Source organism: Prionailurus bengalensis, chromosome C1 (assembly GCF_016509475.1).
Source record: "Prionailurus bengalensis isolate Pbe53 chromosome C1, Fcat_Pben_1.1_paternal_pri, whole genome shotgun sequence".
Classification (NCBI taxonomy): Eukaryota; Metazoa; Chordata; class Mammalia; order Carnivora; family Felidae; genus Prionailurus; species Prionailurus bengalensis.
In genome coordinates, this window is record NC_057345.1 from 25224799 (window position 1) to 25252643 (window position 27845).

The 27845-nt window shown below is 52.1% G+C and overlaps 2 protein-coding genes and 1 pseudogene across 3 annotated transcripts in view; 2 read left to right on the plus strand and 1 right to left on the minus strand.

Annotated features, from left to right (window-relative positions):
* ZNF362 (zinc finger protein 362) overlaps positions 1 to 9699 on the plus strand; it is a 40021-nt gene extending 30322 nt beyond the window's left edge. For both annotated transcript variants that reach the window (XM_043578658.1, XM_043578659.1), the window contains 3 exons: positions 4134 to 4212; positions 4324 to 4482; positions 8113 to 9699. In XM_043578658.1, coding sequence (XP_043434593.1) covers positions 4134 to 4212; positions 4324 to 4482; positions 8113 to 8229 — 355 coding nt within the window. In that variant the 3' untranslated portion in view covers positions 8230 to 9699. The remainder of the gene's footprint in view (positions 1 to 4133; positions 4213 to 4323; positions 4483 to 8112) is intronic.
* LOC122482173 lies at positions 3384 to 3530 on the plus strand (annotated as a pseudogene).
* Positions 9700 to 13307: 3608 nt separating the features above from the next.
* A3GALT2 (alpha 1,3-galactosyltransferase 2) lies at positions 13308 to 16447 on the minus strand. Its single transcript, XM_043578660.1, has 4 exons — positions 16078 to 16447; positions 15809 to 15898; positions 15390 to 15527; positions 13308 to 14582 (listed from the first exon to the last, which is right to left on the minus strand). Exons 1-4 carry the CDS (start codon positions 16179 to 16181, stop codon positions 13895 to 13897), a joined length of 1020 nt encoding a protein of 339 aa, XP_043434595.1. The 5' UTR covers positions 16182 to 16447; the 3' UTR covers positions 13308 to 13894.
* Between the last annotated feature and the right edge of the window lie 11398 nt (positions 16448 to 27845).

The following is a 27845-nucleotide window of genomic DNA, read 5'->3' on the forward strand; positions in this document are numbered from 1 at the left end:
CCTGCGACAGCAGTTAGCACGAGGGCGAGGTCATGTACCTGCAGCCTTACAAGGCAAAAGTCGGGGATTGCACCTGTTTTGTGAGTGGGTAGGTGAGGTCTAGGAAGAGGCTCGAGTGACCAGATGTGTTTGTCTATTCAGGCTGCAGACCGGTTTGCATTTGTTTTCTCAGCTATGTGACGTTTGTGTGCGTGTGCCGGGGTAGGCGTACTGGTGGCAGGGGTAGGCGTCATTCCGTTTTTCTCGAGTCTGATGATCGTCACGGTAGTCAAATTCTACCCACAACTAGCCTGTGTCCAGGACGCCCGTGTGCCTGGCCCCGAGGCGGGTGTTTCCATACGAAGTCCTCCTGTAGTGTGAAGCTGTGTTTCTAAAGAAGAGGTAGCGAATCTGAAAAGTGGCACGGAGAGTGAGTCATCTCAAGGAAGGTTAACCTGTGCTGACCCTACCGTGGTGTTAGTTCCAAAGCATTCACCCGGCTGAAGTCGTTCAGTGTAATTTATTACCTGGGAAATAAAAGAAAAAATGAGAACTGATGAATTGTCCATAATTTTATTTAAACATTGAATAAATTCTCCTTCTTGGTTTGTATAACCTGTTTATCTTAAATAGAAAGTATCTCATGAACACCCTTCGAAGAAGTCACTGAATCCTTATGGTCATTACAATCCGTATTATTATCGCCATTTTCGGACTGAGGAAACTGGGTTGAGGGAGGCAAAGTCACTTGCCCAAGGTCACTGTGCTACGAGGAGGCAGAAGTGAGATTTGAGCCCAGATCCCCCAGGAGCCCGTGCGTCACAGGGAGGAAGGGGCTGCGGAAGAAGCTCCTATGGGTGGAGGTGCCAGCTACCGCAGGGCGAGTCTTCGGGGCCCCAGGGTGGGGGGCTGCGGCGGTCCAGGGGCACTGATTTCAGCTCGGCCCCCCTGCGCTGCCTGTGGTCCGCACATGTGAGCGCATGTGGGGAGCGGGCTGGGTGCTCCCCTACAGAGAAGATGCCCTGCGGAGACAGGAGTCTGATGTTGGAACTGAGCAGGGGTGGAGTCGGGGGAGGTGTTCCCGGCAGGGGCGGCAGCATGAGCACAGGCTCAGAGGCTTGCTGGGGGGGGCGGGGGGGGGGGGGGCGGTGTCTTCATGTGCGTAGCTCACTGGAAAGTTGGAAAGACTCCCTTCCGGGGAGAGCAGTGGTGGAGGGGGAGGCTTTAGAAACCAAGGCCTTGAATGCTGGGTCACAGGGTTTGGACTCTGTCCTGGAAAAGGGGGAGACAGTGGAGGTCGCCAGGCAGGGCCATGACGAGGTCAGATCCCTGCGCTGCTGCTGTGGCGGAGGCCAGGAGGGGAGAGGCTGCTGTTGGGAGTCCAGGGAGGAGGCCAGGCAGCTGTGGTACTGGGACTGGGAGGCCACAGGGGGCTTTCCGTCTCCAGAGGGCTTGGCTGGGGCCCTGAGGAAGGACCTTTGGAGGGTGCAGTCAGTCAACAAATACTTGCATCCTATATCTGAGGATGGACGTCATTGGCTATGTTGAGCATATTACTGTTGCCAGTGACCGACATCAGAGAGAAAACCCTCTTTGATTCAGTCCCTGCCTATGTACAGGGTCCTCTTGGCTGGGCCCTGGGGTGATGCTGGTGAACAAGACCAGGGGAGCCCTTGCCCTCAGGAGGCAGCCCAGGAAACAGTGACTAGGCAGTGACAAAATACACATTGCTTGGGGGTGGGCTGCAGGGCCCAGGCCTGGTGTGGGGGCTTAGGGAAGACCGCCCAATCGGGGGCTTTTATGCTGAGAACAGGAGTGTGGGTTTTCACCGGGTATTAGCTGGGGAAGAGTGTGCCCGGAAGAGGGGGCAGCCTGGATAAAGGGAGGAGCTTGGAGTCTAGTGGAGTCGGGGAGGCTGGTGGGGCCAGAGGCTGGGGGCAGGGGAGAGGAGCGGTGGGAGGCAAGGACTCTGGGGTGAGCCCTGGAGGGGTTAAGACAAAATCAGCACATGCCCTGGGGTCCCTTAGTCCCCTCTGCCACCTGACCCCAACTGAATGAATTCCCCAGCCCTGGAGAGGGTGAGGGGAGAATGGAACGGAGGGGTTGTGTCAGTCCAGATGGCCATTAAGGTCCTTCCATTGTAGGGACAGGGTGCCATGGTTGGAATGATGTCTCCAGATACATGACATCCAGAAATGTGCAGGTAGAATGGGGTTCTCAAAATCGGGCCAACCAGCTCCACTTGGCAGGTTTCTGTGCAGCCTGTGAACTGGCTCTGGCCTTGGCATCTGAGCCTGGGCCCTGTGCTTGCCCTCCTCCCTGTTGCATAGAGGAGATGGTGGGCGGGGGGGGGGGGGGGAGTGGCCCCTGTACTGAGGATGCATCCGGATCACAGGTTTGGTGGGCAGAATCATTAGTCAGACAAGGTTGCCGGGTGAGAAATGGATCTTGGACCAGGATGTAGGGTGCATAGGAGCAGGGAGGTGAGGCCAGAGCACACGATGAAGGGCCTTGAATGACACACTAAGGAATCTGGACTCTTACCGTGTTCATGGTGGGCAGCCAATGTCTTCCTGATGGCGGGGAATGTTGTTTATTCAAGCCTATCCAGCATGGGGCCTGCTGGGACAGGGACCTTAGTTTGATGAGTTTGTTGATGGGCAGAGCAAGCCGCCTCGGTGAGGTGGCCTGGGGCATTAGGGACACCGTGTGGCCAGGGCTGGGTTCTCCCTTCCCTTGATGCTTGGTGGCAAATTAGGCAAACAGCGTTCAGGACGGCCAGCATTTCACGGCCCACCTACTTGGCGGAGAGGATTTGCCAGAACAGGTGACTGAAGACAAGCTCAGGCTGATCGCGGAGGGCTTGCACGGAGGATGGGGCTCTGGGGCGTCTGCGCACCTGTCCGGGCCCACCTCCGTCCTCACCTGGGCCCCCTGGGCTGTCAGGCAGGCACGAGCAGCACCACTGACCTGAACAGAAAATCCAGCCGTCCACCTTTGAGTCATCACTCTGGAGTCACCTGCTCAGTGAGGCCCACCCTGACCTCGTGTTTAAAACTGAATCCGTACCCCCCGGCATCCGTGCTCCCCGCCCCCCCAGCCCCACCTTATTCTCTGTCTTCTCACAGCACTTATTACCTTGTATGTGGGATTTACTTACTTATTTCATGTTTGTTGTTTGTTTCCATGAGGCAGTGGTTTTTTGTCTGTTTTGTTCATTCTAAGTACCAAGCATGGTGCCTGGCACAGGGCTACCCAGCGTAATGAATGTTGAGTTAATGAATGAATGAATGAATGATGGTAATACTGGCAAGTGTTGACTGAGTGCAGACTTTGTGCCAACACTTGGCCAAACCTCTTAACACGTATTATCTAACATAATCTTCACAAAGTGACGTGAGGTCATCGCTTCTCGGCCTTTTGGCTAAGATCAAGTGTAGTACAAAGTGACGTGAGGTCATATTTTTATGCTCATTTTGCAGATGAGGAAACCGAGGCTCAGTGATTTTTCCCAGGGTCGCCCAGCTAGTAGCTGGCGCAGCCAGGATGAGAACCCAGGAGTGGAAGGGGACAGAGGGCTCACAGGAAGGACAGAGAGGGCTGAACTGCCGGGCCTCCCCATCCTGCATTCTCTCAGTAGCTGGGGTGACCAGGTAGCCATCCCAGACATGAATCTGATGTGGGGACAGGGCAGGGGACAGAAGTTGGGAGGCAGTCAGAGACATTTCCTTCTGAAGGCAAGAGGCAGAGTGGACAGGCACGTTCCTGGCAAAGCTGTGGATCTGTGTTCTTTCAGAGGTGGTCTGTAGGTGGGTTTTTAAGAAGAGAGGGGCAGAAAGCAGTCAGCGCGGGCCCCTGAGGCTGGGGGGCTGGGCCGGGTCTCTGAATGGGCGCTGGCGGTGGGTGGGGTTCAGCAGGGAGCTGTGGGGAGCAGGAGGGCTCTGGTTACAGACGGGCAATGGGAGGCCAGAGAAGGAAGGAGAAGGGGGTACCTGTGAAGTCCCCGGCCCTTGCCTGGGGCTCTCTGGGGAGTGTATGGAGTGGAGACAGGGCGGCTTGGGAGTCAGATATATGGTGCAGGCCATCCAAGGGCCTGGGGGGCCGGAGCCGGCCCAGGGTATCTGTCAGGGACTCCACCTCACTGCCCATTGCAGAATCCACACAGGCGACAGACCCTACAAGTGCCCACATCCTGGCTGCGAAAAGGCTTTCACTCAGCTCTCCAACCTCCAGGTGAGTGCCCGCCTGCCCCTTGCCTGCCTGGCCCCCTGCAAAGGGAGCCCAAGCCGGGGTGGGGCTGGGGGGAGCCCCGGCTGGCCCCTGACCCCTCTGTGCTCCCCACAGTCTCACCAGCGCCAGCACAACAAGGACAAGCCCTACAAGTGTCCCAACTGCTACCGGGCCTACTCGGACTCCGCGTCCCTGCAGATCCACCTCTCCGCCCACGCCATCAAGCACGCCAAGGCCTACTGCTGCAGCATGTGCGGGCGGGCCTACACCTCGGTGAGTGCCTGGGGTCCTCGGGGGACCTCTTCCTCTCCCGTGGCCTCAGCCATCTTGATTCTTCCCACTTTGCAGACAAGGAGACCGAGGCCCAGAGAGGGGAAGCGACTCCCCGAGATCACGATGAGTGGCAGAGCCAGGGTTTCGGCTCCCCAGTTCTGTTTCTGGCTGCCCTGGGCCGAGCCTCCGGCCTCTTGGCGGCCTGTAGCCTCCTGGTTTCCTCCAGGCCCCGGAACACTGAAGGCAGTGGTGGGGGGCCAGGCACCCTGCTCTCCAGAGCCAGAGCCGGGGAAGGACCTTCCCCGCTGGGCAAGCTACAACCCCCATCGTGGCCACGAGAGGGCGCAGTGGCTCGGCCCAGAGCTTCCTCATCTCAGGAAAGGCCTGAGCAGTACCAGAAAGGTCATCTCATCCAACCCTCTGTCCCTGGGTGGGAATTTCCCTAAGCAAGGGCCTTTCAGCAAGAAGAGGGAGGCTGGGCAAATCACCTGAGTGTGTGTGCGTCTCCAGCTAATCAGATATTCTGCAAATAGACCCCCATGCAAATCCAGACAGAGATCACTGAGCCTCAATTTCCTTATCTGTAAAATGACGAAGTAACAGTTCTCAACTCACAGGGCTGTTGGCCAGCAGAGCCAGTGCCTAATAAACATCCGCTAATACAATGATTTATTCTCTCAGTGTTTACTGAACACTTGTGCCAGGCTATTGGGAGTCAGGATGAATCAAACAGACATATTCTCTGCCCCCAGGGAGATTGGACTCTACTGCCGGAGACAGATATTAAACAAGTAACCGACAAATAAATATGGAATGACAAATTATGGTAATTGCCGTAAGCAGGGTTTCTCGTCCTCGGTGCATGTTAACATTTGGGCAGGGTACCTTTGTGCTCGGGGACTGTTTCGTGCATTGTAGGATGTTAGATACATCCTTGGCCTCTGTGCACTAGCTGTCCCTCCCCAGGCTGTGACAACCCCAAATGCCAGATGTTGCCAAATGTCCTGGGGCAGGCGGTGAAGTCGCCTCCGCCTGAGAACCACTGGTCTGAAGGAAACATAGGTTGATAAAGCAGCAGGGAGGCTAGAACGGAATTGGGAAAGGGACGTAGGTCTGGGTAGGTCTGGGTAGGTCAGGGGAGGGGGTAACATTTCAACGAAGCCTTGAAGGGTAAGGAGGGTGAGAAACTTCGAAGCAGGAGCACACCCTGAGGTGGAACAAACGTGGCAGGTTCCAGGAACTGAAAGAGGATTAGGTCACACGGGGCTGTGGGGCCTTGTTAGGGAGTTTGGATATTTGCCAGGTAGAATGGGAAGCCACTGGGGGGAGGGGACTGTCCGGGAGGATATTTTTGAGAGGGGGGCACACGGCGGGTGGTGAGGAGTATGGCAGGTGCCAGCCAGGCCTGTGGTTGCTGAGCACTGGGTTCATGACACTGCTCCCTCCCTGGAGTTCAAAGGGCAGAGGAGAGTTGAAAGACAGAGAGCAGAACCTGCAGGGAAAGGGCCCCAAGGGGAGAGGCAGGGCACCCCAGAGACCTAGGAGCCCCACTCAGCCGGCTGACCGTCAGCTGGTGTCGGCCTCAAGTTCTGGACACCCACCTCCTCACATCTGCTCCCAGGGGGAGGGACCACAGGCGTCCATGACTGAGATTCTAGATGGAGTCTGTCTGAATTCTGGGGGCAGCGGGGGTGTCCCAGCTCACCTGTCTTGCGGTGACTGGACTCTCTAGAACAAGAATAATTACCTTTATTTTAAATTTATTTTTAAGTAAAGTATAGTTGGCATGATATTTTTTTAAGTAGGCTCCATGCCCAATGTGGGGCTTGAACTCGGGACCCTGAGATCAAGAGTCACATGCTTTACTGACTGGGCTAGTCAGGTACCCTGACATCTTTTTTTTTTTTTTAATGTTTATTTTATTTTATTTTTTTGAGAGCGAGAGAGAGAGTGCGTGTGAGAGCGCACATGCAAGCGAGCAGGGGAGGGGCAGAGACAGAGAGAGGGAGAGAGAGAGGGAGAGAGAGAGAGAATCCTTAGCAGGCTCTGTGCTGTCAGCACAGAGCCTGACTCGGGGCTCAAATTCATGAAGCGTTGAGATCATGACCTGAGCCGAGATCAAGAATTGGATGCTTAACCGACTGAGCCACCCAGGTGCCCCAGTGACAAACCTTTAAAGGAAAAAAAACCAAACATTTTAATGGGTTGAATTTTAAACTACTTTGATACATAAAAGAAACATCTTAGAAGAGTGAACCCCCACGTTCCCATTAGCCCCCAGAACCATCAACCAATCTTGGCTCATCCATATCCCTATTTTCTGTCCCTATAATGTCTCTGTAGACATTATGTTGTTTCATCTGAAATTTTTCGCTCTGTCTCTAAACATCAGGACTCCTCTTTTTTAACATGTCCACGGTATCTTTACAATTCCCTTAAGTCCTTGGTACCATCAGCTACCTGGTCAGCGTTCACATTTTCTGTCTCCTGAATTAGGCCAGCATTTTGTTTACTTGCAATTTGATTTTGTAATCAAGATCCAAGGAAGATCCCTACATTGTACCCTGTCAATATATCTTTTAGTCTGTTGATCCCCACCCTGTGCCCCTGCCCCCACCCGGGTCGTTTTTTTCTTTGCAGTATATTCACTGAAGAGTAGTTTCCTAGTTTGCGTGCTGCTGAGGCTTTCCCTCTGGTGGTGTTGATAGCCTGTTGCCACCACATTTGAGGGCTTCCTCTACATGACTGATTCTGAGCAAGGTGATGTTTGAGACCGGGGGACTCTGTCCTGTGGGGCGAGTGGTGGCTCACCAGGTATTCCCACTTCCTTCCACCTGAGTGTGAGGGCCTCCGGGCCTGCAGGTGAGCCTGCGGGTCCCCTCACGCGCCCAGTTGTGGGTGCCTCAGGTCAGACTCAGCAGAGCCATGGGGACAGTCAGGGGACGAGCCGAGCATGCCCAGTTTGTGCTTCCCCAAGTCACCGGTCCTATCAGGTCCGGCTTCTTCCCAAGGGAGGATTGCGTGGGGGGGTGGGGTGGCAGAGGCTGGGGCTCCCACCACCGCCTGGAATCCAGAGTAGAGACTGGGGGAGGAACAGTCCCCTTGACCCTTATCGCGTGCTGGGAGCTCTATCTGCCATAGCGACCCTTGGAGGTGGTTCCTTCAAGAGGAGGCTTGGACATACGAGATGACGTATCTGAGGTTCCACTGCTACGAGGTGGCAGGACCCAGCTCAGACCAAGGCCTCCTGCTTCTCCCTCGCTGGAGCACCGGCCAGATGGGGGCGGCTGTGCTTGATCCCCCAGGCAGGCTGAGGTGCAGCCAGTTGGCCTGGCCCTCAGGAAGTTCAGGTGGGCACTTCTGAGGGACGAGCCTGGTGCGTGCCAGCTCTCCAGCTGGCATGCTGTGGGCTCACAGTCTGGTAAACGGGCCAGCACCCACGCGTGGCGGCAATGCAGCATCATGGCTAGAACCGATGCTCACGGCCCACCTGATGGCCTAGAGCCGGGCTGCTCGCCACCAGCTGGCCCACCTACCACGGAGCCCTCCCGTGGCCACTTGTGGGAACTGCAGCCTCCCCTGCGTGTCTTGCCAAGGGTTGCATGTTCTGAATCTCACCCCTGCCCACAGGAGACCTACCTGATGAAGCACATGTCCAAACACACGGTGGTGGAGCACCTGGTGAGCCATCACTCGCCCCAGAGGACGGAGTCCCCCGGCATCCCGGTGCGAATTTCCCTCATCTGAGCCGACCCAAGGCGCCGCCCCACCCTGCCCACTGGCAGACACAGACCCAGGCAGCACCAGGCCCCAGCTTCCTCCAGGGGCCCTCCAGGAACAGCCGAGCTCTCTCATGACCTTCCTGACCTTCCAGAAAGCCTGGGCTGCAGAAGCCCTGCCCGGTCCAGCTCCCGGGGGCGGCCAGGCCAACTGCAAGATTCTGGACTGTTTTGGTGGCATCCAAAGACGATCTCAGAGCACTTTGAACCTCTCTGTTGGGTTTCTTTTTGTTCCCCACCCTCCACTTGCTTCACTGTTTTTGTTTTTAAGTTTGTTTTGGAAATAACAAAAAAGATATTTATTGGCCAAGAAGTTGGTGCTGCTAAGACCGAGAAATGAAAAGAATCGGACAGATGGACACAGAGAACCAGAGGGCAGCGTGGGACCTTCTCTTGCCACAGCCTCAGGTCTTGAGGGAAGGCTCAGGCCTGGGTTTCTGGACTGCAAAGGGGACCCCCCCCCCAGGTGGGAGGGGACAGGAAGCATCTGGAGTGAGCCACTCACCCCTAGGTGCCCAGCTCCAACCTCTCGGGCTACACCCTGGGCATTACTGAGCAGAGGGATGAGGCAGCTCCTGGGGCTGCCCGGGCTTCAGGAGGCAAAACAAGAGAGGGGCTGGGAGATCCGCAGGACCAAAGGGTGCAGCGTTGGGCTGGGCTGGGCACAGGCCCAGGGAAATGGGGTGAGGGTGGGCTGGGTAAGACCTGGCCCTCCACTGCCCTGAAGACCACCCCAGTCTACCTCGGTGCTGGCCAGGAAACCTATTGGCTACCTCTCCCACCATCCCAGACTGTGGGCAGGGGGGTGGGGAGGGAGTGGGCCTAGGCTTAGGACCCCCCCTCCAGAATTTCCTCCAGATGGGGCAGTGCCCAGGGAGGGGTTATGTGTCTTCCCTGTCATGAAGGGGGGAATCCCCAGTCCAGGCCCTAGGCCCCTCGGCAGGGAAGGGATCCTCGGGGAGGAGGGTCCCAGGAGCAGACCCTGCCCTCAGCCCCCACAGACACACCCCGATCTGAAAGCCATGCGTGTCCATGTATATAGGAACTATGTACAGAGCCCGGAGAAGCCCCCCTTCATCCCCCGGGGAAAAAAAAAAAAAAACTAGACAGAAACTCATCTATATATTCTGTATCTGGAGTTCCGTTTTGAATATTAACTGTGTTATTTTTATACACTTTTTAAGCCTTAACTCGCCATTGATTTACCAGTTTAACGTTTCCTGGGGTTTTTTTTCCCATGGGGTTCTCTGCCCCAGCCCCCACCCCTTTGTTTGACTTGCGTCGTCGGATACTCAGTATTGTAGCTTTTTGTCCGCATGTTACTACCCTGTAAATACGCTGTTATACATACTGTTAACACCCCATTTGCTTTTTTCTATGGGACCTCCAGGCCACCATATCTAGAACTAGTTACCTTATTAAAAAAGAGAAAACAGTCTGTCGGCTTCTCAGTCTGCATCTTGGTGGCAGGGAGGTGAGGGCAGGTGCCCCTCAATGCTTCAGGAAACAGGTTTGCATTCTATTTAAGAGAAGGGGTGGGGAGCAAAATAAAAATCCAGTGTGGGGGAAGACACTACATGGGGCGAGAGACCAAGAATCCCAAACCCTCTGCTCTTTGTATTTCTCTGTTGTGAAGAATAAACTGTACCTGCACCTGGGTGGCGGTGGTGTCTCGCGTGCTCCGTGCGAGGGCGGGGCTGGGGGGCACTTTTCCATTGCTCCTCTCCCCTCCCCCGCCCCCCAGACTTGGGGAAGGAGGGAAATGGCCCCTTCCCGTGGGCTGGCCTCACCCCAGCTGCTGAGCCAAGTGCTTGGTGCCTGGCACCCTATGGCCCCCTATGAAGGAGGCAGAAAACCAAGAGGGGTTTTTTTTTTTGTTTCTGTTTCGTTGTTGTTGTTTTTGCCGAGGATCATGCTGTAATTAAGTGGCAGGAACACACGTCTCACCCAGGTTTGTCTCATTCTGAATGAAGCCTTTTTGGATGTATGGGGTCCAGTGGGGTTCACAGCCCCCGCTCCCAGGTGGGGGGGCGGCCACATCCCAGTACCCTATCTTCAGGGGTGCACCGCAAGTGCCCTGACTGGGACACGATTCCCATGATTGAGGGAACCAAGAAGTCCCTTTCAATCCACTTTTCCCACGTGGGTCAATGTTTTGATTGTGGAGGAGAGAGATGCAGGAATTAATGACCCCAGAGTTTATCAAGGCTGGTCCTCTGTGGGGCATTCTGAGTGAGACAGAAGTGACTCTACCAAGAGTCACCATGGAGCTCGCCTTCAGGAGTTCACTCTGAGCCCTCACAGGCCTTGTGCGTCAAGACGTGGCTGCAAGTGTAGAAAGTCCAACCCAAACAAGGATTTATTGGCTTTCATAACAGGACAGTGCGGGAGTCAGGCCAGCCTCAGGGCTCACTGTTGTGTCTCCAGCTCTCCACTTTGCTTTGTTCTAAGAGCTGGTTTCACCCTCAGGCTCCTGGGGGGTCAGCAGCTCCAGCCTCACAGGCTCCCCGCAGGGTTTCCTGCAGTCAAGCCTCTCTCTCTTCTAGAAGCCCCAGCAAATATCTGGGTCTTGCTGGTTGGGACTGGGGTAGGTCCCATCCCTGAACCAATCACCATGACCAGAATGTCTATACTTGATTGGCTTAGACCTACAGCCCATGCTCTAGGCCTGGAGCATCAGGTGAAACCCCAATCTGTAGTACATCTCCCCAAAAGGAAACCAGATGTGTTGACATGAGGGGTAAATGGATATGGAGTAGCCAGGAACCTGTCTTCAGTAACCTCACAGGCCTCAAGGCGTTCTCGGAAATTGACCCCCCACAGCCTGCTGTGCTAAGGGGTGAGCTCTGGCGGCCATGTTTGCATCACTTGACCCGATCCCAGCCACAACCGAGTGGCCAGCAGTGGACATTTGACTGAGCCGTTGAAGTCTTAGACCGATGGTAGCGATGGTGCCAGCGGGATGCGTTGGCTGTCCTGGTTCATGAGTGGGTTGTGCACACCACACGCACGTGGCCGACTCCACATTTGGTGGATGTGGTGGTGTTGAATCGGCCATGGTGGGGTTTCTACAACAGAAACTGGCGAAGGCTACAAATCTGGGCTTTCTTTTTCCTGGAGGAGCCAGTTGCTAAACATTTGCCAGCACACCACTGGCTGACTCTCCAATCAGATTTTCCGGTCCGTGAATTAGGAAGAGGTCCAGTTCAGGAGCCTGGGAGAGCCCGTGGCCCAGGGGTAGGGACGTGTGTTGGGCCACACACAAGCAGGACAGAGGCAGACAGAAGCAGAGGCAGACAGAGAAGACCTGGATAGAGCCTGCGTCAGACTCGGTTCCTGACTTTGGATCTCCATCTTCCGGGCAGGTTTGATTTCCTGCTTGTTCTCACATCAGTGAATTTAAGTTGCTGGTGGCATGACATCGGGCAAGTCACTTAACCTCTCTGTGCCTGATTTTCTCATACGTAAAATGAGGGAAATGACAGCAACCAACGTATAGGGTGCATGTGGGGATTAAATGAATGGATATATGGCCAATGCTTCAAACTTTGCCCAGTGCAGACTAAGTACCAGTAAGTGTGACTGTTATTATTTGACATGGCCCCGGTGGATCTAAATCCCTTATGACCGGTGAACCCTGGCTAGACAGCTGCTGGTGTTTGGGGATGACATCTGAGCTGGCCTGGCAGGGTGGGGCAGCAGGGGCAGGTGAAGATTTTGCATGTAGAAGCGACACTCCGAGGACTGGGAGGACTGGCAGCTTTTCACCTGCTCACCTGGAAGCTCTCAGGAGCTTCCGCTGTCTCTGAGGGCCCCGGCCTGGGTGCTGAGGACAGTGCTGACTGACAGTGACACCGACGGAAGTGGCTGCAGAAGAAGCTTATCCGCCCTTGTTATTCCTGCTTCTGCCCCAAGTCCCTCTAATGTCCCTCCATGGGCCTCTGGGTGAGACAAAGGAGGGAGACACTCCCAAGAGGTTGTCTGTTCCACACTGCATCTTCCTTGACTCTTTCCCTGTCCTCAGGAAGGTCTCTACCCACAGTGTGAAAGCTGTCCCAGTCCAGCACCTGGAAACCCCTGACCCAGCCATCATTTAAAACAGGAAATGGCTGTTCTTTTGGCAAAGCCTTTGACTCCACGAACTTGGTGGAGAAGGGACAGGCAAGGACGGGGAGAAGGCAAGTTACATTTTCTGTAGCATCACGACCACCTCCGCAGGGAGGGTGATGGGCACCCCCGCTTTACAAATCTGAGGAAACCGAGGCTCAGCAAGGTGAGGAACTTGTCCACAGTCACGCGCAGAGTTAGAAGAGAAGCAGATCTTACTGGCTGGTGCTCAGGCCTCTCATGGCCACGGGGTGTGTGTGAAGGTGGGTGTGGGTGGCCCTCGGGGAATGCTGCAGGGTGAGGGAGAGGAAGGAATGTGCCAGCTCAGAGCCATCAAGCAATAACCTGTTCTAAGGTACAGCTGGCCTGTGCTTATCTAAACCAGAGTCCAAAAGGCCTTCTGGGTTTTGCTAATCCAGTTTGGGTGGGAGGCAGTGGGGAGCTTTGAACTGCGTTTGAGAGGGGCGAGATCTCTTATGTCACATCATCAATAAGTGGAACCCGCTTGTAAAAATGATCAGATTGTGAAAACCATCAGGACGGATTTACGCTGGAACTGCTGTCCTTCCTGGGAACAGTGGAGGCTCATAAAAACGCAAGGTCTGTGAGAACACTGCATACTGGATTCGGGAGACCTGGAGTGAAATCCCACCCTCCCAGGGCCTCAGTTTCCCCAAGTGTCAGAGGACAGCGCAGGGGCTTCCAAGCTGCTGCCTTCCCTGTCTCCTTGGCCCCGTAACAACCTTTCCTGCAGGGCCTGATGATTTCACCTGCCGTTCAGAGCCTGTGTTTCCCACTCCCCCCGCAGCGCCCCCACCCGGGGATGAAAAGTCTAGATAGCAGCCACGAGTAAGGAAACTTACCAGGCCCAGACTGTGGGCCCCGCATCAAGGAAATGTCCTTTTTGTGGACACTGTCCAGGAGAGAGGGCCATAAGGATACCTTTGGAATAATTTTATTATAATATTACTTAAATACGTACAAAGTTGCTTGAGGGTGGGGGGAGCAAAGCCAAGGACTCAGATGTTTCTTCTGTGGCAGCAGCTTTCTCCTGTTCACCCAGAAGCTACTCTCTTTGGAGTGAGAGCCAGTCCTGGCTCTCCAGCTGCCGCCCAGACAGACTCACAGCTTCTCTGTGCCTTAGGCACTTACGTTCCCTTTTTGTGCTTCAGTCTCCTTATCAAAAAGGGGGTTGGGGGCTGGCGTTGGGGGGGGGGCGGGGCGGGGCGGGAAGGGCTAAAACAGCTCTGCAGGAGGCATCAGCCGAATCCAGTAAGGTCAGAGGTGAAGGGCAGCTTGCGAGGCGCTACTGTCGCGGTGCTTTGTCGGTGGCTGTTGAAAGTGGAGGAAAGGGACCTTTCCCTCCTGTAGAACAGCTAGCTCCCCAAAGGCCAGGGCCTCCTCCTCCCGCCGCTACGATCCCACGGCCAGGCGGGCAGGGCTGTTTCGATCCAAGCTCTCGCTGCCCTCCGGGGCGCCCCGACGGCTTCAGGGGCCCCCTTCCCGGGCCGGCGGGGGGTCGGGGACTAGTCGCGCAGCAGGGCGTACTCCTTGGGCGCCCAGAGCAGGCGCGGCCGCCGGATCTCCGCCCTCGAGCCGATGTCTGGGCTCCAGCAGAACTCGGGCGACAGCACCTTGGCGGGCTTGTGCAGCCAGAAGAACTTGTTGAGGTGGCTCTCGTCGTGCCAGCGCGCCTCCAGGCCGAGCTCGCGGTCCCGCCGCTGGCCCCGCGCGCAGTGCGCCGTCAGCCCGCGCAGCGCCGCCACGCTGCCCCCGAACACGGCCGCGTGGTAGTAGAAGTCGCCCTCGCCCTGCGCCAGAGCGGCGGCCGAGCGCGCGTCGCGCTCGTAGGGCAACAGCCACCGCGGCCAGCGGTAGTGCCAGGAGTGCAGCTGCGCCACCGACTCGGCCAGCGCCTCGGGCCCGAAGGCGCCGTGGAAGTACTGGTCCACGTCCATGCAGAACACGAAGCGCGCCTCGCGGCCCAGCCGCCCGCCCAGCGCCTCGTGCAGCGTGTGCATGCGCTGCATGGACACGTCCTGCCAGCGCCGCTCGCGGGCCACGCGCTCCACGCGCAGGAGGCGGCCCGGGGCCAGCGCCACGCGGGGCACGGCGTCCGGGCGCTCGGTGAACACGTAGTACACCACGCGCTGGCCCACCATGAAGTGCTGCTCGGCCGTCTCCAGGAAGCGCGCCAGGTACTTCTCCAGGTACCTGCCGGGCAGGGTGGGGCGGGGCGGGTCAGCCCGAGCGCGGCGCCTTCCTCGGCCACGGCCGCGCTCGGGCTCGGGCTCCCGGCTCCCTGCAGCCACGGGCTCCGGGGCTCCGCAACCCTCCAGCCGCAGCAGCTTTCAAGGCGGGCGCAGAGGCTTGCAGATCGCTCGCCTTCGCAGCCCTGGTTTCCCTGCCTTGACCGTGGGCTCCCACTGCCCGCCTGGATCAACAGGGTCCCGCGGCAGAGGGGCCGTGCTGGCCCTGGGACGGCCGGCAGCGTTAGCCTTTGACTCGTTAGGGCTCTGAGCCTTCGAAGCTTAAAGCTTACGAAGGCCTGGACCCGTGATGCCGCGGCGACGTGAGGAAGCCCAGCCAGCCGCGCGGAAGGCATTGTGAAGACAGGTGCCGCACCGGTGTTCAGCAGTCGGCCATCCCAGGGGAGGCCCAGACATGGGGGAGCAGCGGGGAGCCCTTCGGGAGTTCCTGCCCACAGAATCTTAAGCTGTAATAACAGCCGTTGTTGTCATCACTGAGGTTGTGACAGTTCCTCACGCAGATGGTCAGGAGGGTCCCTGGGTAGGGGCCTGTGCTGGGTGGGCTCCATGGTGCCGGTGTCTAGGGAGGAGGGAAAGGGAAAGGGTGGTCCTGCCTGCTCCCCGGGAGGCTGGGACAAGAGGTGCTGTCTTTGCTTCCCTCTTCGCTTTGGGATCCTGTGGCCGGGGAGAACCCTGTGCCCCATCCCTGCGTCCCATGCACACCCCTTCCACTCCCTGCCTGGACAGCACCGCTCCCCTCCCCAGGCCTTACCTGCCTACAGCAAAGACAGTCAGACCAATGGTGAGGTTCTGCTGCAGAGCCTCCCGCTGGGCCACAGCTGGGTCGAAGGTGCCATCCCAAATAATGGGGGCCCCCCAGGAGGTACAGGTCAGGACTTCAGGCCGGGCCCTGGCCGGGACAGGGACGGAGAGATAGGTCCGTTCATCCACTGGTCTGGTGCATTGTCACCGCCACCTCCCCAGTGCCGTACCCTAGGGCCCCACAAATGGGTCCCACCCAGCCCCCGCCCCTAGAAGTCCCTAGCCTAGATCCAACACAGAGGATTGGGAGATGTGTGACCTGATGGGGCCCCTGGGAGGAGTACCTGACCCTGCCAGGGTGAGGGATGTGTGGAGGGCAGGGACACGGAAGGCAGAGCTCTCTAGGGCATGTGGGTGTTAGCTCCTTACCAGGGATGCAAGAGACCCGTGAAGTTGTCTCTCAGCAGGGCCATTCTGGCAGAAGGGCAGACACCCATGGGGATGAGGACTTCCAGATGCCTGCGGGGTGGGGGCAGCAGTGAGGGGCCCTCTCTCTTTGCACTTTACAAGGAGGGGGAGCCCACAAGGACAAGTGTGCGGCCAAGATAGCCATCACCCACCATCCCTCAAGGAGGCACTTAGAAGAGGCCCCGACCCTGCTGGTTCCCACGTTGAGGGCTGGGGGAAGGGAGTTGTACCTGATTACAGGGAGCCCATACAGGTACAGCCCTAAGAGGCCAAGTGCAAATAGGATCAGCAACCAGAAGAGTCTCTTCCAGGTCCTGGGTGGTGGGGAGGGCATTAGCAACTCATTTATACATACACATACACATGAGAAATTGCTTATGTAATTTTAATGTTGCAGGTTATTTATTTTCGGATACAAATATATTCTTTTCACATGGTACAGGTATTCAGAGGTACAAAAGAGTATATATAGTGCAAAGTCTTTCCTGGTCCCATCCAGCCAGTTGCTCTGCATGGAGGGGAGCCAGTGCTACTCTTTTCTTGTGCCTCCTTCCAGAGGTGATCTGCGCGTATGCAGGCAAATATGAATATGGTGGCAAATCCTCCCTCCTCCCCTCCCCCGATTGGTGGTAGCACAGTAGATATGCCGCTCTGCATCTTGCATTTTCCACTGCCTCCACTGACCATTATCTTTGCGGTTATCCCCTCTGAATACTTGAAGTGCTTGCCCCCCTTTTCCCCAGCTGCCCAATATACCATTTATTGGATAGAGCATCGTTTACCTGACCAGGCCCCTTTTGATGAATATTTGGATACATAATCCTTTGCTTTTCCCAGCAGTGCAACAGGACATGACCTTGGACAGGTTTGGGGGACAATAATATTAGAGGTTGGCGTGCTTAGCCTGGGTAGGGGGCAGGACTGGCCTTGGACAGGAGAAGAGACTGGGAGGGGACGCAAGGAAGTTTGTGGCTTGGTGACTGGGAGTTGAGACCTGTCTGACACTGATGAGTTGAGGGGCTGCGTGGGGGGTGGGCTGTGGTCAGGGGCCACGCGTCTACAGTGGCTTCAGCCACTGGGCTGGGTACGTCCAGCAGAGCTCAGAAGCCCCATTCCTGCTCGGAGGAGGTCGGCTTTGGCATGTGGCCACGGTTGGGGGTCATCCAGGAAGGGCCCCCAAAGTCGAGATCCTCTGGGGGATCTCATCCAGTATCCCCCACCCCTCCTGTGTGCCCATGTCTCCTGAAAGGCTGGAACCGCCTGGTGAGGAGCACGGACACTGGGGCCAGACCCCCAGGTTCCAATCCCAGCCCACCATTTGTAAGTTGTCTGGCCTTGGGCAAGGTTCTGGACTTCTGCACTACACAGTCTCCTCATCTATAAAATATGGATGATAAGAATGCTTCCCTCGGAGGGCTGAGGTGGCTAGTGAGTTGATACACGCTAAGCAGTTAGGGCAAGGCCTTGCACACAGTTCTAGCTCAGTTGCAATTGTCATTATTCCTGAACAGACCCTCATGATCCCCGGACAACCTCCCAACTCCACTCTCTGCCCTACAAATCCTTCCAAAGTCTGGCTCCCCTGGTCTCTCTCAAGCCTGCCGGATCAGACGCTCCTGCCTCCCTGCCTTCTCAGCTACCCGACTTGGCTGTTCCTCATCAGACGTAGCTAGTAGATAGGAGAGGGGTCTTGTGGTGTCTGTGTGCCTGTGTCCACATGTGCGCCTTCTCAGCACATGGTACCTCCTTCTGTTCAGTTGGCCAAGCCAGAAACCTGACTGCACCCCAACCCCTTCCTCTGTCTCACCCCCGCCCCCGTCATCTGCTGTCAGTCTGCAGGGTGGGTTGACTTTGCCTCCTGGATGTCCTCCCCAACCCCCGCCCCGGGCCCCTGTGGTACTGCTGGCCCCACAGTGATCCTGCCTGCACATCCCCCACCAGGACCATTGAAGCATCAACTTCCAGCGCCTTCCTACACAACCCCCAAAATCATCCTATAAAATGCCCACCTGCTTTCACAGTGTCCACATCACGTGACCAAACATCCAAGAAGAAATACATTTAGAAGGCAAATCTATGGGGAAATGTTCACCCTCACTAGTAACCAAAGACATACAAATTAGAACAGGGTGGCATGTTTTACCTATAAAATGAGCTTTAAAAAAAAAGAAAAACAAACACAACAACAAAAACTAGCCACGCTTCAAGTATACAGTGAGACAGGCACTCTTACAGTTGCTGGTGGGAGTGAAGATTGCTAGATCTTTTTGGAAAGCTACTTAGCTATGGGGATTGAAGCTTTCACTGTTCCTACCCTTTAATCCAATCACCCCAACTTCTGAGAGTCTGCTCAGAGATCATCTTCAGGATGCAAAAAGCTTCTCCATCAAGATGTTCACTAGTTTCTGCTTATGCATGCCTTCACCCTATATTTATTGGGCACAAGCTCAGAATCATGCACTTGCTAGGTCAAGGATTCAGAGGTGAGCGAGGCACAGACCTTATCTTCAGGGAATGGAATCAGGAAGATGTGGATGGCCAGGAAGAGAGGAAATGGGTCAGATGACAGACCTCAAACAGATGAATGGAACACAGCACAGTAAAGGCTGTCATCAGTATAAATACGAGATGCTATGAGGGCAAATTGGAGGGTGGCAACTGAACCTTGACAGATGGGGAGGAAGTTGGGGAGGCTTCCTGGAGGAGGTGGCTTCTAATGATTAGAAGTTATCCGGGCAAAGAAGGCAGCAGCGGGGAAGGGAGGTCTATGAGAAGAAAACAACAATGTACAGAAGTGAGAGGGGAGAGAAAATGTGGGGTGCACATGGCACTAAGGGTCACTCTGCAGGGTGGAGTGCAGGTGGGGAGCGGGGACAGGTGAGGCCGAAGGTAAGCCAGGGCCAGATCACCCTGCATTCCAGGCTAAGGGTTGGGCTTCATCTGGAGGACCATAGGGAGCCCTGAAAGATACTTCCTCCAGGGACTGATGCAGATTTTTATTTGAAAAAAAATACTGCAGCTAAACAGTTGAGCCTGGACCCTGAGGGGTGAGGGAGCGTGGCTGGAGGCAGGAAGGCAGTTCTGGGCTACTGCTAGCCCTCGTGAACCAGGGCGTTGGTGGTGGGGTGGTGGAGGGCTGTCAAGGGGGCAGGCAGGACTTGGTCAAGGTTAAAGGGACCCGGCCAGGGGAGCTGGGAAAGGAGACAGTGCCCGACTGGTGGGGTGGGTGGAGGAGTAAGTGGAGGTGCAGTGGTGGAGGCAGGGGCGTGGGTTGACTCTCCAGAAGTGTGGCTGGAAGGAAGGAGGCGGATGGGGGCAACCGGATGGGGCTGAGAGGCTGGGATTGGTGGAGGAGTGTGTGTTTCCTTTATATGAGGGGCACTTGGGCTTGGTTGGATCCTGACTGGAAGCACCAGGGAGAAGGCATTCTGCGGGCTGCTGAAAAGGCCCTAACAGCCAGCCCACCGACTAAATAACCTTTTTCTGACGACTCTGTGGTCACGTGGAAAGATGCTTATGCAGAAACCGTAAATGAAAAAAGCAGGTTCTAAAATCAATGGGCAGTATGATTTTTGTTACTTATTTATTTTTAAATTTTTAAAAATGTTTATTTTTGAGAGAGAGAGAGAGACAGAGTGTGAGCAGGGGAGGGGCAGAGAGAGGGAGACATAGAATCCAAAGCAGGCTCCAGGCTCCGAGCTGTCAGCACAGAAGCCGATGAGGGGTTTGAACTCACGGATCATGAGATCGTGACCTGAGCCAAATTTGGACGCTTACCCGACTGAGCCACCCAGGTGCCCCTGGGCAGTATGATGATAATTTAGCAGGAATTAAAACATGCACCAGAAAATAAGACTAAAAAGGAAAACTTCAGTATCTATGCAATAAGTTATAGTAGGGCTTTTTTTTTCCCTTTATTTTTTCAAGTTTTTAAAATGTGCTTATATTGGCTTTTTAATGCAGGAAAGATACACAGCAATTTAGAAAAACAAAATCAAACCAAACAAGTTTTAAGTCTTCCTACTGCCTGCAAGATAAAGTCTAAACCTCGCAGCCCTGTCCAAGAAGCCTTCAGAATCTGACTCCTTGGCGGTCACATTCGAAGTGCTCTCGCCTGACCCGGCTTTCCCACCTCTAGAAATGGAGACTCATGGTGGGTAGACCAAGGATGCTCTCATAGCTTTGTTTGAAAGAGTGAATGGACGTCTCAGAAACCCCAGTGTTGATCAGTGGCGAGTTGGATTCGTGAATTATGCACACCTATACCGCGGAAAGCAACAGGACCCGTGAAAAGGATGAGGTGGATTTCTATGTACATTCTGGAAAAGAGGTCCCGATGTGTGAAGTGGAAAAGGAAATAACAGGACTGTGTATAGAGGCTGATCTCACTTCTATGAGGGGAAAGCCCCCATTAACAGACATGCATACCTATGGTCTTTCATAAACGTGTCGGGAAAGATCTAGAAAAGCATTATCCAATAGAAGTACAATATGAAGGGTGCCTGGGTTCGACTCTTGATTTTGGCTCAGGTCATGATCTCATGATTGGTGAGTCTGAGCCCCGCATCCAGCTGTGCTAGCATTCACAGAGCCTGCTTGGGATTCTCTCTCTCTTTCCCTGTCTCCCTGCCCCGCCTTTGCTCGTACATGCTCTCTCTTTCTCTCTCAAAATAAATATAAACATTTAAAAAAGTAAAAAAAAAAAAAAAAAAAAAAAAAAAAGGAAAGAAACCAAAGAAGTACAATATGAGCCAGATATGTAAATTAAAATTTTCTAGTAGCCACATAAAAAACTGTGAAAAGGGCTGAAATTAATTTTAATAACATTTTAATTTAACCCACTGTGTCCAAAATATCCTTTTGACATATAATCAATATGAAAATGGTGGAGATACTTTATATTCTTGTCTCATACTAAGTCTAAGTACTCAGTCCAGTATATATTTTAGATTTATAGCACATTTCAATTGGAATGAGCCACATTTCAAGTGCTTGGTAGCTACATAGGGCTGGTGGCTACTAGACGCACGGATTCTGAAGGAGATGCACCAGTTACTGGGGGGCTGAAATTAGAGGGAAGAGGGGATTTCTGCTGGATACACTTCTCTCACGTTCCGCTGTACAACGAGCAGGTGTTACTTTTGTCTTTGTTAAAGAAACAGGCCCCAAATGGAGTCGCTAAATGCAGTTTCACCTTCTCCCAGAAATGTACCTTTAACCAGTCTGGAATTGCCCGGTCAGCACTAGTGAGAATACTTGCCTGATGGACCCCCACTTTCCCCTAAAAGAAAGTGACCTTGCTCGAAGCAGTCCAGTCTTTGTTAGAAACTGCCTTTTTCTCCCACCTCTTCTGCCTAGAAAAGCATTTCTACAGCCCCCTCAGAGCTCCTTTGTATCTGCCGAGATGAGATGCCGCCCGATTCATGAATTGTTACATAAAGCCGATTAAGACCTTCACATTTACTCCACTGAATTTTGTTTAACAGATTTGCTGGCAGTGACGGGAACAAAGGAGACTTCTGGAGGCTCTGGGGACAGCGAGGAACACAGGCGTGGTACCTCGAACCCTTTGTATTCTCTTTCTCGCTGTTTCTGAGGGTTATGGTCCTCTTGGTTCTGAGCTCACATACTTTGCATCAGCCTCCTGATCCAATTGGCTTTCCAGTCTGGGGCTGGTCAGCTTGAGCTAACAGACAGTTCCACCCAGAACCCAAGCCCCTAGTCCTTGGTTTAGTGTGAATTGCCCCCATTTTCTTGGAAACCCCAGACCTTTCGTTCTGTCCCCAGATTCCACGTTGGGAACTGCCGGTGGCAGCTCCAGTCCCCATTTGTTTGGACTCAGTTCTCTGGGGTCTGTGATTCAGCCCTCCCCCCAGGCCCCACTTCCACACTGGGAGTTGCTGGGGGGAGCACACAGGCCCTTTGTTGGCCAGTCCACAGGTTACTGCTGGTGTCCACAGTCCCGTTTCTTTGGTCACTGTCGGTCTCTGTTATGTCCATCAGGTAAAGGCTAGTGCTAATGGGAATCTCAAAAGCTGCCCAAATTGGTGGGCGTGGGTCAAACATTTAAAAACTGTTAGAACACTTGCCACTTAACCCAAAATTTCCTGTTAGGTTAGGCAAAGAGTCGCAGTAGGTCACCTGCCAACCTCAAGAAAACCTCCATGCAACGAGGTACACTGTAAAGCGTCACACAATTCCCAATCCAGCAGCACATCTCTTTTAAGTATTAGTTTGGTTCTGAGACACCCAAAGGCTTGGCTCAAAAAGAATAACTACTACTACTAATGGGATTCTTAAATTACAAGAGTTGAGGGGCGCCTGGGTGGCTCAGTCAGTTAAGCGTCCGACTTCAACTCAGGTCCCGATCTCGTGGTTTGTTGAGTTCAAGCCCGTCTGTGCCGACAGCGACAGCTCGGAAGCCTGGAGCCTGCTTCGGATTCTGTATCTCCCTCTTTCTCTGCCCCTCCCCAACAACGTTCGTGCTCTCTTGCTCTCTCTCAAAAATAAATAAATAAATGTTCACGAAATTTTTTTTTTTTTTAATTACAAGAGTTGAGCACACCATCTTCCAGTCTGCTGACTTATTCTGTGTCTAAGAACTGCAGTGCCGAAAGCTACAGATACCTACAAAATGGCAAAAATCTTTCTCAAGCAACCTAGAACTACAACTGCCATTATGGAGAACATTCCACTTATTTATTTGTTTATTTTTAAAATTTTCTTTATTTTTAGAAAGGGCACATGTGAGCGGCGGGGGAGAGGGGCAGAGGGAGAGAGAGAACCTCAAGCACAGGGCTTGATCCCACGACCCTGGGATGGATCATGATCTGAGCTAAAATCAAAAGTTGGGACACTCAACCGAGCCACCCAGGTGCCCCAGAGAACATTCCATTTAGAGGAGATCACTTATTTAAGACTTCAGCTCAGGTCCTGATCTCCCAGTCCATGGGTTTGAACCCCGTGTCAGGCTCTGTGTTGACAGCTCAGAGGCTGAAGCCTGCTTAAGATTCTGTGTTCCTCTTTCTCTGCCCCTTCCCTACTCATGTTCTCTCTCTTGCTTTCTGAAAAGTAAACAAACATGAAAAATATTAAAAAATAAAATTAAAACTAATTTTGGTAGATATTGGTAGATATTTTGGTAGATACTGGAGCTACAATCGCTATCTTTTTAAAGTTTATTTCTTTTGAGAGAGAGAGAGAGAGAGAGAGAGAGAATCCCAAGGAGGCTCCACACTGTCAGCAAGGAGCCTGATGTGGGGCTTGAACTGGGAGATCACGACCTGAGCCAAAGTTGGATGCTTAACCTACTGAGCCACCCAGGTGCCCCTACAATCTCTAAACCTCGCTCGGGGCTTGCAAGTGGGATCCTGGGAAAGACTGGAAGAAGCCATCTGAAGCTGAGAATATTCTTACCAGAGTCAGCTCTCCTGGATCTCTTTAGTATTCGGTAGAAAGAAAAAAAAAAGTAAGTTTGCACATTGTCCCTCCCTTTCCAAATCTAGGCCATTGTTCTTGATCTTTGGGAAGGGCTCTAGATCTTGTGAAGATAATATCTTTTGCACCTTCTTTGAGGGTGCCTCTTGGGTTTGCAGGATCGTTTTCTACTGCCAGAAATATTTACTGTTTGTTCCGACTGAAACCTGACAAGATATTTGAGAGGAGTTAATAACACTCTGGTCATAAACTTGGCCAAACTGGGAGCTGATATTTGGAGCCAGATAGGAATTCTTTTAGACCTTCTCTTTTAAGCTGAATGTACTCAGAGGGAAAGAAAAACGTTCCAACGTAGGTGCATGGGTGTGTCAGCCCCTGGAAGTCCTCCAGGATGCAACACAATTCTCAGAGGAGTTAGAGGCAACTGTCCTTATCCCACAAATCTTTGCAAGACCAGAAATACCATTCAAAGTCCACTCATTCTTTGTAACAATTAACCTGACCCTTATTCATTGTAAAAGGCGTGTAGGTACTGTAAAAATTCTGACCTTGGGGAACAAGCATCCCTGGAGGGTTTTGCATTCTTTCCCTGTGCCTTTGAGGTGTAAATGTTCTATCTGGTCTTCTCTAGGGACTCTCCTCTTCCGGTGTGGGCTATCTCCTTGAAATGTAAACTCCAGCAAAGTACATACAATGGACTCCCGAACAATGTGGGGATTAGGGGCGCTGACCCTCGCTTGCAGTAAAAATCTGGATATCATTGGGTTGCCTGGGTGGCTCAGTGGGTTAAGCCTCCGACTTCCGCTCAGGTCATGATCTCAGTTTGTGAGTTCAAGCCCCAGGTTGGGCTGTGTGCTGACAGCTCAGAGCCTGGAGCCTGCTTCAGATTCTGTGTCTCCCTCTCTGTCCTTCCCCTGCTCACACTGTCTCTCAAAAAAGGAATAAATGTTAAAAAACAATCTGCATATAATTTTTGACACCCCCTCAAACTTTACTAATAGCCTACTGTTGACAGGAAGCCTTACTGAGGTTAACACATATTTTGTAGGTTATATGTATCATATATTGTGTTCTTAAAGGAAGCTAGAGGAAAAAATTGTTATTTAAAAAATCATAAGGATGAGAAAATATTTACAATACTGTACTGTATTGAGAAAAAATCCATTATAAATGGACCCATGTAGTTCAAAGCCATGTTGTTTGAGGGTCAATTGTAATTTTTTTAATGTTTATTTTTGAGAGAGAGAGAGAGAGAGAGAGAGCAAAAGAGTGAGGGAGGGGCAGTGAGAGAGGGAGAGAGAGAATCCTAAGCAGAGTCCACACTTAGCGCAGAGCCCAACGCGGGGCTTGAACTCAAACTGTGAGATCATGACCTGAGCCAACATCAAGAATCAGAAATTTGGGGCTCCGGGGTGGCTCAGTTGGTTAAGCACCTGACTCTTGATTTCAGCTCAGGTCATGATCTCCTCATTTGTGAGTTTAAAGCCCTGCATTGGGCTCCGTGTAGACAGCTTGAAGTCTGCTTGGGATTCTCTCTGTCCATCCCCTGCTCTCTCATTCTCTCTCTCTCAAAATAAATAAAAAACTTAAAAAAAAAAAAAAAGAGTCGGACACTTAACTGACTAGGCCACCCAGGCACCCGTGGTCAACTCTAATTCTTAACAGAAGGAAAATAAAACTACTAGAAATTAATAAAGTTCGCTGTATGAAAGGAAAGTAGGATGCACATTTTCGGTAAGAGAAGATATGAGGAATGGAACTGCATTTTTGTTGAGGGAAAAGAAAGTTATTTTGTCCTAAAAGTAAGGCTGGTTATTCAGAACGGGAAAGAGGAAAAACAGGACAAAATCTGGTAAAAAAGAAGGTTGCAGATGGTCTGTTGAAAAGGAATCTTGGGAAAAGGATTTTATGTGTGGTCAAGATGGCTAAGATTGGAGTGGACAGAAGTTTAAAAAATCGGGGGCGCCTGGGTGGCTCAGTCGCTTAAGTGTCTGACTCTCGATTTTGGCTCAGGTCATGATCTCTGGGTTCAAGCCCTGCGTTGGGCTCCGTGCTGTCATCGCAGAGCCTGCTTGGGATTCTTTCTCTCCTTCTCTCTCTGCCCCTCCCCTGCTCATGCTCTCTCTCTTTAAAAAAAAAAAAAAAAAAAAAAATGGAGACAAAATTAAAATTGGTTTCCTCTCTGTTAAAAGATATTTAAAAAAAAAGAAAGATAAGATATTGCTAAGAGGTTGCAGAGCTTTCCCTTTACCTTTAAGTAAACTGCCTAGAAAACAAAGATTTTTGTGGCCTGTCAAAATAATTTCTTGTGTTTCCTATCAGATCTTTGCTTAAGAGAACCAAGCCTTCCCTATTAGAAGGGCAAAGAGCTCTTTTGTTTTACAACTTAACTCTCTGTATTTGTTTACAGAGTCTCTGATTGTCATGGTTAAATAGATAACCAAGTTAATGCTCCCCAATAACCTGTGATCTTATTTGCTCAAGTATTTTTAAGACCTTTTACCAACTTTTTCCTCCTCCCCCTACAATATAATGCTGAAGGAAGTCTTTTTGACCTGGAAGTAACTTTGAGATTTTCCACAGGATCTGTGGAAAACTATAAAAGAATTGTTCTCTCTCCTTATAAAAAGAGAGAGGCCAAACTGATGTAGCTTATTTGACATGTTAAATTACATGGGGAGCATTGGCAAAAAAGTAATATGAAGCCTTCCTTATGTTGTATTCGCGCAGGTATGCAAGTGTTCCAGAAATTATGTGAAACTCCTGGAAATCTGATATGTCCTGGTGTCATGCTATCAGCCACAATCCTGGCTATTATCTTAAAATGTTGTATGTTACAGAAATAATCAAATTCCCTTCTCAATGCTATTTAGCAATGGCCATTTTCGAGCTTTTTGTCATTCCCAGATGGTATGTTTCACTCTGATGCTTTTGCAAAAGTGCTTCGGCTTTAAGGAGATTCAGTACAGGTTTCTTATAACTTTAAGACCATAAAACTGAAATGGGTAAAAATCTCCAGAACTAATAGGAAAACTGATTCAAGCAGAACAAGTATTGATTACACGGGACAGAACGAGCAGGAAGGATGCTTGTAACTTATTCTGACTTTTTGTCTGAAGTGTTTCTGGTTCCTTAATGTTTTGTTTTTCTGTATTTAAGGAAACCTTTTATCTTACAAGGCTACATGACTTACAGCAATTCAGTAAAGTGTGTACCTTTGTAAACAAAGATGAAACATTTACTTTTTCTCCGACCTGATCCCTCCAGAATTTAGAAACTATTTTTTTTTTCATGGCAATATAGTTAGTTATTTGCATATGTTCTCTGTGAATCTGGTTCTCCTTGTAATAAGACACCTTGGGAAGCATTGGTTATATTACCGAGGTTTTGATGGATACGAATTCACCCAAACTGTAGGTATTTTAGGTCAAATCTACTGTGGAGCCCTTGGCTTGGCTCCCTATCTCAAAGACTTAAAAGTTCAGTCTGAAATTCCTTATGAAAAGTTCCAACAAAGCAGTCTTAAGGACTTGTATGGTCAACCACTGTTCTTAACGCACTTATATAATCAAGTCGGTTTAATGCAAACAAATTAGTTTAACTGTGATTATATTTGGTAAGTGGAGGTAATTGTAGAGAGAAAAATTATGTTTGTCCCTTTGTAGATACTAGATTCTAATCCTGTGTATTGTCTTTGAGGTTTTGTTAAGTGCCTGTAAACTGGACTAGACCTGGAATTCTTCTAGTTTCCTGAAATATCTGGCTCTGACTCTCCAAACAGATGCTTCCAAGTTTCTTCCACCCTTCTGATGGGGAGTCACAAGGACAGAGAATGCCCTGAATCTCCTTGGAAGGGACTATACCAGGTCCACCTCGCTACCCAGATGGCAGCCACCTTTAGGGACTTGAACCTTGGGTACACGTTGCACAGCTAAAGAAGGCTCCACCTGACATCTGGTCCTGTGCAGAGGCTGGAGACTTCCAGATCAAATTGACGAGGAAGAGAAGTAGCTGGCTGACAGCCAGGTAGACCGCGTCCACCCAAGGTGCCAGATGGAGACCCCCTACTTTAACGTAAAACCCTTTGTTCTTTTCTTTCCTTTATGCTGGCATTGGCCTGGAAAGAGAGCACCAGCATCTGTATCTCCAGGCCATTGCTAAAGGGAGGTAACCTTTCAGACTGCTAGCTTTCAAAAACTCTGCTCTGTCCATGGTGGTGGACTCCATTCACAGAGCCACCCTAGTGGGAGCAGTACTCCCACAGGGTCTATGTCTGGGGCGGTTTCCATCTTCCTTTGGGCCTATGAATGCCTACATGGTTGGTGCATAACCAGGCGATGACTCTTACCTAACGGGTTAGCTGTGCCCCTAACCGTTCACCAACAAACTAAGGCACCCTGTGGGTCAACTCCCCTAAATTTACACCATCAGGTTAGAAAGGACCTACCAGGAGGCTTTTGTGATTCAGGATTTGCTTCCTTAGGTGTCTACCTCCCTGGCTGGGAGTGAATACAAATGAGGCTGTGATCAGCACACTCTTCTTAACTTTCAAAGTATGGCT